This window comes from Artemia sp. Qi Xiang Cuo, chromosome 5 (assembly GCF_049724085.1).
Source record: "Artemia sp. Qi Xiang Cuo chromosome 5, ASM4972408v1, whole genome shotgun sequence".
NCBI classification, from domain to species: Eukaryota; Metazoa; Arthropoda; class Branchiopoda; order Anostraca; family Artemiidae; genus Artemia; species Artemia sp. Qi Xiang Cuo.
The window spans coordinates 32,312,963-32,326,317 of record NC_142798.1 but is presented as its reverse complement, the minus strand read 5'-3'; the positions used below and the strand labels follow the sequence as shown (position 1 = coordinate 32,326,317).

Genomic DNA, 13,355 nt, shown 5'->3' with positions numbered 1-13,355 from the left:
GATTCAGGAATGGTGATTATTATTACGATTAATTTTAATATTAAAGTTTGCTACGAAAACAAATTTATGGGAGTTTCAAAAAATAGCCCGGAGCCCCAAAAAAATTGTGTCGGATCGAAATGAAAACTGCACTATTGAAATAATCATAGCTGAAAACCCAATAAGGAAAATTACAGTTCCCTATCTTGACCAACAAGAAAATCACTTTTTCACATGGGAAGCAGTGACGTGTGTCCTTTTGTCTTTCTTTTCTTATTCACCGCTATCGGGGCGCTGAAATTTAGTAAAAAGTACCCAGTTTTTTGAAGCTATTAGTCTTTACAAGGAGGATTTTAGCATGATGTCATGATGTCATATAGCATATCGTCACCTACAGAAAAAGTACCGGGAGCACGGGCTTCACCCAGGCCTCGGCACTCGGCACGCAGTAGGCTTTTATATATTTTTTTTTAGGTTAAGTCATGAGGTGTCAAATCAGCAATTTCAATTGTATTAAGAAGTTTTGGCACGAATCCAATTGATCCTTCCTGTTAATACATCGAAGATTCGTCCATTCTATAGGATCAATTTTCTCCTGGGACTCATCGTTGTTTTTAACGCAGATGTCGTTTTGCCATTGGATGTGATCATTCCTGTAGCTGATCTTCTAACCGCAGATTTCTTTGTCCACTATTTTCATTTGGGATTCGTTGTGATGCTTGTTGCCGCATGTCTTCTAGCCGCAGATCTCGTTTACGCTTCATATTCATTGATCATTACCTCAGAAATTATTCGATGCCTTTTGCTTTAGCTGTTCGGATTTATTCTAAATCATGTGTAATTTTGCATGACATCATAGATACAAAAAAGAAAATTATTTCTCAGCTTTTCCCCAGTCGATATGTTTTTGCTTTAATTGCGTTGTTATATAATTCAGTAGCAACCAGGTATGTCCCAATGCCTATGCCCTCTGCAAAATCTAAATTACACATTGGGATGATCATCATTTTCGTCTTTAGTTTCCACTCATAATTAATATTTTAAATGACTCTTGTTCCATGCCTGTTTCTTTAGCTGTTGAGAGTCATTTGCCGTCTTGTGTAATCTTGTGTGCGTCACAAATACTAAAAACAATACGACCACTCCTGGGGGGAAAATGATGGAATTTGTGCTCTTGAAATATAAATAAATATGAAGTCACTCACATGAATTTTTTTCCAAGATTAAGACTCTAAACGACTTTTCTCAAACTCGTAACCTATCTAGATCGGTTTTTCAGGCCAGAAAATTCCATTTTGCCAATTAAAAAAAAAGGTTATACGTACATACATGTATACATAGTTGCTCATTTAAAGAGAGTGGAGGTAGAAATGACACCAGAAAGTATACTTTTGTGGAAAGTTGCATTTTACTTCAGTAATATCAAGGCGAATTTACGAAAAAATACCTAGATATAAGTAGTAGTTTCACAATGAGCACTTAAAAAGTTCCCTACAATGTCCCGCTATCCCGATAGCCTTGCCACAATAAAGAAAGACAAAAAGGACGCATCAGTGATACACGGACTAAAGCGTGATTTTTTCGGGCATTCTGTGGGGAGAAGGGACTAAACACCTCCACTTAAGGGTTTTCGGAGGCACAAATTTTAACGAAACATTTTTTATTCCGGAAATTTATTTAAAAAATGTTTTCTTTCGGTTACTACGGGATGTGGTTCATTCTTAATAGCGCCCAGCTGCTGCTGCAACCAAGACATAAGAATAAAATGTATGGATGATCACGTCGTTGAACATTGTGGATACTCCACGACACTCTACGGCTCTGTGATTTACGGTCTTGCTCTGTAATTTAGCTTCCTTTTTGTTTGCATTCAGAAAATATTAATTAAGAATAATTTTACGTAATTTAGGGAAGTGGCAGAATATATGAAGCATTAAATCTCTCGACCATAGACCAAGCATTAAGTAAAGTCAATGCTAGTTACATGCTACCTTTTGCGTAAAATGTTCTTGAATAATGGTAAAGATATGAGAAAAACAATCTGAAAGGTAAAACAAAACAGACCGCAGGCAGGGGCGTAATTTACTATGCGGCAGGGGCAACTGTCCCCTCCAGACCCAAGTTTTCCTCCCAACAGACCTCAGTTTGCCCCTCCCCCCCCCTGAAGCCGAAATTTAGTTTCTGCAAAACAATCTTGTGAAACTAAGTTAAGCCTGCATAATTCAAGTATCCTCAGAAATTGATCAGTTTTCTTCAGTATATATTTGCCTTTATGGTAATATATGGATCATTTTTCAGTTTCCACTTTCATTTTCACTTGATTTGGGAAAATTGACCCAATTCCCCCCCCCCCCTCCCCAGGATTCTTAGGAAATTACGCCACTGGCCATAGGGTTAGCGAAATTCTGTTTAATAATGAATGCATATCTACTAACCTTCTGAAAAATGCTGAAATAACATCGCCTTTCTGTGAATTCAATAGGTAAGTAGAACAAACACCGTAGTGGAGAGGGCCATTATCACCTGAAAGATAGGCCATGGATTTTTTACCTCTTGCAACCTTTGGACAACTTTTATCTTATAAACATCTTCAAGAAATTCTGTTCTGAAGTGCCATTTAAATGAAAAACAGGGTACCTTTAACGAACATCAAGTGGTGGATGTACAGGAAGCCACGCCCCCTAAAGTTAAAATGACTCATAGAAAATTTAATAAAAAGGAAAACGTCTGAGAATCTTCCAAAAATCTTCCTTGAAAATTATCCCAAGAATAACTTCTACTTCAAAATAATATTTCAAAATTTCAGCCTATTTTGAAAATCAGGCTTACAAAAATATAATAGATGAGAATCATTCACAATGCAGTCTGGAACATTTGTGGAGCCCAACTGTCAGTGTATTTGCAATTTATACTTCCTTTTATTGTTTGGGAGGGAGGGTCAACTATGGAGCCTTTTTTAAATGTTTTTTAGCTATCACATAGCTAAAGTAAAATTATATACTATGCAGAATTTTTTTTATAGAAACATAATTGTGTACTAAAAGTCATCTATACCATGGTCAATGAAGACTATTGGCAGGTTTATAAATTAGTCTTTTATTTTCCGTAGGTTGCTTGTGGAATTGTGTTTTAATGTTGGTTTTGTGTTTTCAGCAAATCACTAGTTCTTAGAATTCTACAAACATTAGGAAATACGACGAGTTAGTTTATCAGAGCTGATTTTGTAGACATATCTTGTGTAGTCCCTGATGCAATGATTTTTGTTTGTTTTAAGTTTCAACTTGGCTCTTTACTTCTAAAAGAAAAACTACTTTTTAAAAAATTATCATTTACAGAAGACAATTCCCAATGGAGCTGAGGGTTGAGTTTTACAATTCTCAAGAAAAGGATTAGTTACTATCACGCTAGATAGTAATAACAGCATTGCCGAGAGACTTGAGATCATTATTTAGTTAAACAATCAATAAAAACTTACTCATAATTTACATTAATGTTTCTTGGAATTTTACTAAAGCAAAACTTCCAATAAATAGTTAAATAATGTCAATGATGGCAAAACAAAAAATTGCATGAAATAAAATCATGACAGCAACTACACATTAATACTGATATCAATTAAATAATAAGTAGATACATGTTAAATAAGACAAATAGTTAAACAATGCAGCTGTAAAAGCTTAGGAATAGTTCTTCCAACAATTTAACCAATATAGCTAAATAATATAACCAAATGCATAAATCTTATTTGATATTGGGCAAGTGACTTACGTAAAAACTATAAAATTAGGTTAAAATTAGGGGCTACTAAAAAAAAGAAGGAAAAAATGAACTCCAAATGGTGTAGTTAAACAAAGCTAGGTTCAGAAAACGGCCTTGTTCAACGTCAGCCTTTCCTCTTTTGAAAACCTCATATACGAGGCTTGTTACCATTGCTCTACGAGTTTAGGTTGCATGCAAGCATTGTGTTTTAAGTCAGTTGACTGACCTTACTTACCTTTTCATTTTGTGATGTTTCGATTCATGTATAGTAATAATTCAATTTTTTATTATTTTTTTTTTCATTTTGACGTGATTTTGGCACTGAAGTGCTAGTTTAATATTTATGCATTACAAGTCTCTTTGCAAAGTGTTTGAAAGTCCCTCATAAAAATGTCCATTTGAGGTTAATTATTGCCGTTAGTACAGGCAACTTATGAAAAAATTTCAAATAAGCCCCCCCCGCCCCTTTTTCCCCAAGTCCAAAACCATCATTTTGGAAAATATATTATTCGCATATACTGTCTTCAAACAGTTCGTCCCGAGCAAAATTAAATCAACTTTTTTGTTTTATTATTTTTTTTTGCTATATTGTTTACGTAAACTATGTAACGATTTCGAATAGTTCTCCTTATTCTAAGCGTTAATTCCAAGTCGCTTATATTAATTAAACTAATATTTCGTCTCAGTTCAGATTAAATAATTAAATATTTCCTCTCGAAATCACCATAGATATACTAGTCAACAAATTTTTACTTTTTTCCTTTATTTAAAAATTTTCCTTTATCCACTGAACAAGAGATCTTTATAACTTACACAGCACACGCGAGGAACCCAATTTTTACCTTGATCACTGACTTTGCACCCGAGACACAAAAATAAGTTTTTTTTTCCTTCTATTGATATAAGTGTCTGCCTTGTGATTTAATATAAAACGTCTACAAATATAACAAAATTTGTCAGGCTTAGTTTTGCAACATCTATGCCGAAAACTTGCCATATAAACTATTAAAGCAATCAACCACACTTAAAAGATAGTTTTCTATTCTCTGAAGCCAGAAATAACTAAATAATGCGGGGTTGCAGGGTTGCCAGCAGAGGTTGGTGTCGATATTTGAGTAGAATGCATCGTCTGGATTCTAGGAGACGTATAGGCACTACTCTTTTCTTCTTTATCGGTTTAATATCATGAAGAAGGTTTAACGGCGATTCCGTAGATATGATAGTTTGAAGTCTGTGGAAACAGTTTGACGTGTTCGGTGAGATTACGTTCCTTGGCGTTTGCTAGACATTTGCAAAAAAGGGATAATTAGTGATTGGATAATTTTTTAACGGGAAATCTCTGAATAAAATATTTTTGGAGCATGTACTTGACGATGGATAAAAGGGTTAAGGTGATTAGCAATTACGAGCAAGGATCCCCCCACTGGTTCCTGGCAGTAGGCTACGCATATCAAATTACTGTACTGTGGGTTAGGTAACATGATTAAACACGGTTTTACAATCGGAATTCATTGATTGACATTTGCAAAAAAGGGGTAATTAGTGATTGGATAATTTTTTAACGTGAAGGGTCAATTTTGGAGGGAAAACCAAAAATGCTCAGAATCGAAAATAAATGGGATCTGCCTCAAGGGCAAGGCTCAGAGGCCCTTCGTTCCTCAATTTCTGAGGGCAGGGGAGAGGGGAGTGGGTCAATTTTGGGGGGAAAACCAAAAATGATCAGAATCAAAAATAAATGGGATCTGCCTCAAGGGCAAGGCTCAGAGGCCCATCGTTCTCCCATTTCTGAGGGCAGGGGAGGGGGGCGGGGCAATTTTGGAGCGAAAACCAAAAAGCCACAGAATAAAAAATAAATGGGATTTGCCTCAAGGGCCAGGCTAAGAGGACCCTCCTTCCGCCATTTCTGAGGGCAGGGGAGAGGGGAGTCAATTTTGGAGGGAAAACCAAAAATACTCAGAATCGAAAATAAACGGGATCTGCCTCAAGAGGAAGGCTCAGAGGCCCCTCCTTCCTCCATTTCTGAGGGCAGGGGGAGGGGGAGTCAATTTTGGAGGGAAAACCAAAAATACTCAGAATCAAAACTAAACGGGATCTGCCTCAAGGGGAAGGCTCAGAGACTCTTCGCTCCCCCATTTCTGAGGGCAGGGGAGGGGGAACGTCAATTTTGGAGGGACAACCAAAAATACTCAGAATCGAAAATAAACGAGATCTGCCTCAAGGGGAAGGCTCAGAGGCCCTTCCTTCCCACATTTCTGAGGGCAGGGGGGGGGTCAATTTTGGAGGGAAAACCAAAAATACTCAGAATCGAAAATAAACGAGATCAGTCTCATGGGCAAGGCTCAGAGGTCCTTCGTTCCTCCATTTCTGAGGGGCAGGAGAGGGCGGGGGTCAATTTTGGAGGGAAAACCAAAAATACTCAGAATCGAAAATAAACGGGCATCTGACTCATGGGGAAGGCCCAGAGGCCCTTCGGTCTCCCAGTTATGAGGGCAGGGGCGGGGAGGGGGGTTTAATTTTGGAGGGAAAACTAAAAATACTCAGAATCGAAAATAAACGGGATCTACCTCAAGGGGAAGGCCTGGGCTGATTTTCGCAAGTTGAAGAATTTGTCTTTGTTGGTTTGAATGTCTAAAGTGCCTGTCTTTCTCTGTTTACATGTCTGATTCTTTTTGTTTGCATGTCCGGGTTGGTGTTGCAAGTCCAAGTTGGGTTTTCAGACCTACGTTTTTTTAGATTTTCGTGCGTGTTTGGTTCCCGGGGTTTACAATTTGAGAAGTTAACTTTAGTATTTCGTGATTTGACGTGCCTGAAATCATGAATTAGAAGAGTTCATTAGCTGTTTGAGTTTTCAGACCTAGTTTTGTAGATTTTCGTGGGTGTCCTGTTCCTGGGATTGATTATTTGAGACGTTAACTTTAGTATTACATATGTTTACTTTCATTAAATCAATAATTATAATATTTAATTTGCTGTTTGGGGATTTTCAGACCTATGTTTTTTAGATTTTCGTGTGTGTTTGACTCCTGGGGCTTATTATTTGAGAAGTTAACTTTAGTATTTTGTGGTTTTACGTGACTGAAATCATGAATTATAATAGTTAATTAGCTGTTTGGGTTTTCAGACATAGTTTTTTAGATTTTCGTGGGCGTTAGGTTCCTGGGATTTATTATTTCACAAGTTAACTTTAGTATTTCGTATTTGACTTGCCTGAAATCATGAATTAGAATATTTAATTGGCTGTTTGGGGATTTTCAGACCTAGGTTTTTTTAGGTTTTCGTGTGTGTTTGACTCCTGGGGTTTATTATTTGAGAAGTTAACTTCAGTATTTTGTGGTTTTACGTGCCTGAAATCATAAATTAGAATATTTAATTATCTGTTTAGGGTTTTCAGACCTAGGTTTTTTAGATTTTTGTGGGTGTTTGACTCCTAGGGTTTATTATTTGAGAAATTAACTTTAGTATTTTGTGGTTTTATGTGCCTGAAATCATGAATTAGAATAGCTAATTACCTGTTTAGGGTTTTCAGACCTAGGTTTTTTAGATTTTCGTTGGTGTTTGTTTCCTGGAGTTTATTATTTGAGAATATAACTTTAGTATTTCATGGTTTGACGTACCTGAAATCATGAATTAGAATAGTTAATTAGCTGTTTGGGTTTTCAGACCTTGTTTTTTAGATTTTCGTGGGTGTTAGATTCCTGGGGTTTATTATTTGAGAAGTTAACTTTAGTATTTCGTGATTTGACGTGCCTGAAATCATGAATTAGAATATTTAATTAGCTGTTTGGGTTTTCAGACATAGTTTTTAGATTTTCATGGGTGTTAGGTTCCTGGGATTTATTATTTGAGAAGTTAACTTTAGTATTTCAAGGTTTGACTTGTCTGAAATCATGAATTAGAATATTTAATTTGCTGTTTGGGGATTTTCAGACCTAGGTTTTTTAGGTTTTCATGGGTGTTTGTTTCCTGGAGTTTATTATTTGAGAAGTTAACTTTAATATTTTGTGGTTTTACGTGCCTGAAATCATGAAATAGAATAGTTAATTAGCTGTTTGGGTTTTCAGACCTAGTTTTTTAGATTTTCATGGGTGTTATGTTCCTGGGATTTATTATTTGAGAAGTTAACTTTAGTATTCCATGGTTTGACTTGCCTGAAATCATGAATTAGAATATTTAATTGGCTGTTTGGGGATTTTCAGACCTAGGTTTTTTAGGTTTTCGTGGGTGTTTGTTTCCTGGAGTTTATTATTTGAAAAGTCAACTTAAGTATTTTGTGGTTTTACGTGCCTGAAATCATGAATTAGAATAGTTAATTAGCTGTTTGGGCTTTCAGACCTAGTTTTTTAGATTTTCGTGGGCGTTAGGTTCCTGAGATTTATTATTTGAGAAGTTAACTTTAGTATTTCATGGTTTGACTTGGGTGAAATTATGAATTAGAATATTTAATTGGCTTTTTGTGGATTTTCAGACCTAGGTTTTTTAGGTTTTCGTGTATGTTTGACTCCGGGGATTTATTATTTGAGAAGTTAACTTTAGTATTTTGTTGTTTTACGTGCCTGAAATAATGAATTAGAATAGTTAATTAGCTGTTTTGGGTTTTCAGACCTAGGTTTCTTAGATTCTCGTGGGTGTTTGTTTCCTGGGGTTTATTATTTGAGAAGTTAACTTTAGTATTCCGGTGTTTGACGTGCCTGAAATCATGAATTAGAATAGTTAATTAACTGTTTGGGTTTTCAGACCTACGTTTTTTAGATTTTCTTGGGCGTATCTGATGAAATAATTTAGGTCGTATGATCAATTTAATTTTATTTTTTAATGCACTAGTTTTTCAGTAAGGACATTCGATATCCTAAAATTGTTTAATTCAAACTTTTACCTTGACCATCGATGTTGTTAGCAGAATTTCATAAGGATCATTTATGAATGCTGGCGTATCTGATGAAATAATTTAGATCGTATGATCAATTTAATTTATTTTTTAATGCAGTGATTTCACCTCTTGGATATACAGTATAGATACTTCATTCAAGAAATTATGAAAAAATCGCAAGTAAGTAACAAACTCTTTATTGTATTCACCTCTTGGATATACAATGCGGATATTTCATTCAATAAATTATGAAAAAATTGTAAGCAAGTAACAAACTCTTTCCTGAAGTCACATCTTGGATACACAATGCAGAAAATTCATTTAAGAAACTATGAAAAAATTGTAAATAAGTAAGTAACAAATTCTTTCTTAAAGTCACCTCTTGGATACACAATGCAGAAATTTCATTAAAGAAATTATGAAAAAATTGTAAGTAAGTGGCAAATTCTATCTTGAATTCACCTTCTGTATAAACAAAAAGACATTTCGTTCAAGAAATTATGACAAAATTCTAAGTAAGTAACAAACTCTTTCTTGAAGTTACCTCTTGGATACACAATGCAGAAGTTTCATTTAAGAAATTATGAAAATATTGTAAGCAAGTAACAAACTCTTTCCTGAAGTCACCTCTTGGATACACAATGCAGAAACTTCATTTAAGAAACTATGAAAAAAATTGTAAGTAAGTAGCAAATTCGTTCTTGAATTCACCTGCTTGATAAACAAAAGGACATTTCGTTCAAGAAACTATGAAAAAATTCTAAGTAAGTAACAAAATCTTTATTGTTTTCACGACTTAGATACACGATGTAGAAATGTAATTCAAGAAATTATGAAACAATTCTCAGTAAGTAACAATTTCTTTCTTGAAGTCAACTCTTGGATACACAACACGGAAATTTCATTCAAGAAATTATGAAAATATTTGTAAGTAAGTAACAAACTCTTTATTGATTTCAACTCTTGGTTATACAATACAGATAATTCATTCAATAAATTATGAAAAAATAGCCAGTACGTAACAAACTATTTATTGTTTTCACCTCTTGGATATACAATACGGAAATTTCATTCAATAAATTGTGAAAAAATTGTAAGCAAGTAACAAACTCTTTCCTGAAGTCACCTCTTGGATACACAATGCAAAAACTTCATTTAAGAAACTATGAAAAAATTGTAAGTTAGTAAGTAACAAATTCTTTCTCGAAGTCTCCTCTTGGATACACAATACAGAAATTTCATAAAAGAAATTATGAAAAAATTGTAAGTAAGTAGCAAATTCTTTCTTGAATGCACCCGCTGGATGAACAAAAAGACATTTCGTTCAAGAAATTATGACAAAATTCTAAGTAAGTAACAAACTCTTTATTGTTTTCACGACTTAGATACACGATGTATAAATTTAATTCAAGAAATTATGAAAAAATTCTCAATAAATAACAATTTCTTTCTTGAAGTCAACTCTTGGATACACAATACGGAAATTTCATTCAAGAAATTATGAAAATATTTGTCAGTAAGTAACAAACTCTTTATTGATTTCACCTCTTGGATATACAGTACAGATACTTCATTCAATAAATTACGAAAAAATCGCTAGTAAGTAACAAACTCTTTATTGTTTTCACCTCTCGGATATACAATACGGAAATTTCATTACATAAATTATGAAAATTTGTAAGCAAGTAACAAACTCTTTGAAGTCACCTCTTGGATAGACAATACAGAAATTTCATAAAAGAAATTATGAAAAAAATTGTATGTAAGTAGAAAATTCTTTCTTGAATTCACCTGCTGGATAAACAAAAAGACATTTCGTTCAAGAAATTATGAAAAAATTCTAAGTAAGTAACAAACTCTTAATTGTTTTCATGACTTAGACACACGATGTAGAAATTTAAATCAAGAAATTATGAAAAAATTCTCAGTAAGTAACAATTTCTTTCTTGAAGTCAACTCTTGGATACACAATACGGAAATTTCCTTCAAGAAATTATTAAAATATTTGTAAGTAAGTAACAAACTCTTTATTGATTTCACCTCTTGGATATACAGTACGGATACTTCATTCAATAAATTATGAAAAAATCGCAAGTAAGTAACAACTCTTTATTGTTTTCACCTCTTGGATATACAATACGGAAATTTCATTCAATAAATTATGAAAATTTGTAAGCAAGTAACAAACTCTTTCCTGAAGTCACCTCTTGAATACACAATGCAGAAACTTCATTTAAGAAACTATGAAAAAATTGTAAATAAGTAAGTAGGTAACAAATTCTTTCTTGAATTCGCATCTTGGATAAACAAAAAAAAAGTCATTTCATTCAAGAAATTATGACAAAATTCTAAATAAGTAACAAACCCTTTCTTGAATTCGCCATTGGATTGCACAATACAAAAATTTAATTCAGGAAACTATGAAAAACATTTCAAATAGACTCTTTCTTGAAATTAACTCCTGAACAGACGGTACAGCACTTTCACTCAACAAATTAGGAAAAAATTCTAAGTAAGTAGCAAATTGTTTCTTGAATTCTCGTCCTGGATGCACAATACCTATATTTCATTCAAGAAATTAAAAAAAAATTGTAAGTAAGTAACAAACTCTTTCTTGAATACACCTCTTGGATACCCAATACGGAAATTTCATTCAAGAAATTATGAGAAAATTCTAGGTAAGTAACAATCTCTTTCTTCCTCCTAAAAAACTCATTCTTGAATTCGCCGTTTGCATGCACAATACAGAAATTTCATTCTATGGGACCTCTACACGTGATTAAACACGTTTTGAAACTACATGCTATTTGCTTTCCTTTCCTTGGTACCTTTCCAAACGAGCGGGGATTTCCCACTGGTTCCTACACATTGCAAAAAGTGAACAGTACGAAAACTCCACGTTTTCAACCAGACTGGTTTTTTAGACAACACCCCTTTTTTTAGGGGTCAATCAGAGACAGCGAAGATTGCTCAATATACGATAACTTGATTGGTGATTGGTTACACACCACAACGGCGCATACATAGTGAGAGAGACATGCAAAGTCGACATAGCTTTATTTCATTTTTTAAGGTTAATTTAGACCAGGTTACGTGCGCGCACGTAACCTCGTTGCACAGTACTGAAATTTGAATTGCACAATAATGAAATTTCCGTATTGTATATCCAAGAGGTGAAAACAATAAAGAGTTTGTTACTTACTTGCGATTTTTTCGTAATTTATTGAATGAAGTATCTCTACTGTATATCCAAGAGGTGAAATCAATAAAGAGTTTGTTACTTACTGACAAATATTTTCATAATTTCTTGAATGAAATTTCCGTATTGTGTATCCAAGAGTTGACTTCAAGGAAGAAATTGTTACTTACTGAGAATTTTTTCATAATTTCTTGACTTTAATTTCTACATCGTGTATCTAAGTCGTGAAAACAATAAAGAGTTTGTTACTTACTTAGAATTTTGTCATTATTTCTTGAACGAAATGTCTTTTTGTTTATCCAGCGGGTGCATTCAAGAAAGAATTTGCTACTTACTTACAATTTTTTCATAATTTCTTTTCTGAAATTTATGAATTGTGTATCCAAGAGGAGACTTCAAGAAAGAATTTGTTACTTTCTTACTTACAATTTTTTAATAGTTTCTTAAATAAAGTTTCTGCATTGTTTAATCATGAGGTGACTTCAGGAAAGAGTTTGTTACTTGCTTACAATTTTTTCATAATTTATTGAATGAAATATCCGCATTGTATATCCAAGAGGTGAAAACAATAAAGAGTTTTTTACTTACTTGCGATTTTTTCATAATTTATTGAATGAAGTATCTGTACTGTATATCCAAGAGGTGAAACCAATAAAGAGTTTGTTACTTACTTACAAATATTTTCATAATTTCTTGAATGAAATTTCCGTATTGTGTATCCAAGAGTTGACTTCAAGAAAGAAATTGTTACTTACTGAGAACTTTTTCATAATTTCTTGAATTAAATTTCTACATCGTGTATCTAAGTCGTGAAAACAATAAAGAGTTTGTTACTTACTTAGAATTTTGTCATAATTTCTTGAACGAAATGTCTTTTTGTTTATCCAGCAGGTGAATTCAAGAAAGAATTTGTTACTTACTTACTTACAATTTTTTTCATAGTTTCTTAAATGAATTTTATTCATTGTGTATCCAAGATGTGAATTCATTAATTATTTTTTTACTTGATTACGATATTTTCATAATATCTTTCATGATATTTTTGCATTGTGTATCAAAGAGTTGACTTCAAGAAAGAGTTTGTTATTTATATTGAATTGTGTAATACCTCCTTGAACGAAATGTGTTTTTGTTTATCCAGAAGGTGAATTCAAGAAAGAATTTGCCACTTACTTACAATTTTTTCATAATTTCTTTAATGAAATTTCTGCATTGTGTATCCAAGAGGTGACTTTAAGAAAGAATTTGTTACTTACTTATTTACAATTTTTTCATAGTTTCTTAAATGAATTTTCTGCATTGTGTATCCAAGATGTGACTTCAGGAAAGAGTTTGTTACTTGCTTACAATTTTTTCATAATTTATTGAATGAAATATCCGCATTGTATATCCAAGAGGTGAATACAATAAAGAGTTTGTTACTTACTTGCGATTTTTTCATAATTTCTTGAATGAAGTATCTATACTGTATATCCAAGAGGTGAAATCACTGCATTAAAAAATAAATTAAATTGATCATACGATCTAAATTATTTCATCAGATACGCCAGC

The 13,355-nt window shown here is 33.3% G+C and overlaps 1 protein-coding gene across 2 annotated transcripts in view; it reads right to left on the bottom strand.

The window, feature by feature from the left end:
- Nos (Nitric oxide synthase) overlaps positions 1–13,355 on the bottom strand; it is a 614,880-nt gene that overhangs the window by 37,104 nt on the left and 564,421 nt on the right. For both annotated transcript variants that reach the window (XM_089089493.1, XM_089089494.1), the window contains exon 22: positions 2,415–2,502. In XM_089089493.1, coding sequence (XP_088945619.1) covers positions 2,415–2,502 — 88 coding nt within the window. The remainder of the gene's footprint in view (positions 1–2,414; positions 2,503–13,355) is intronic.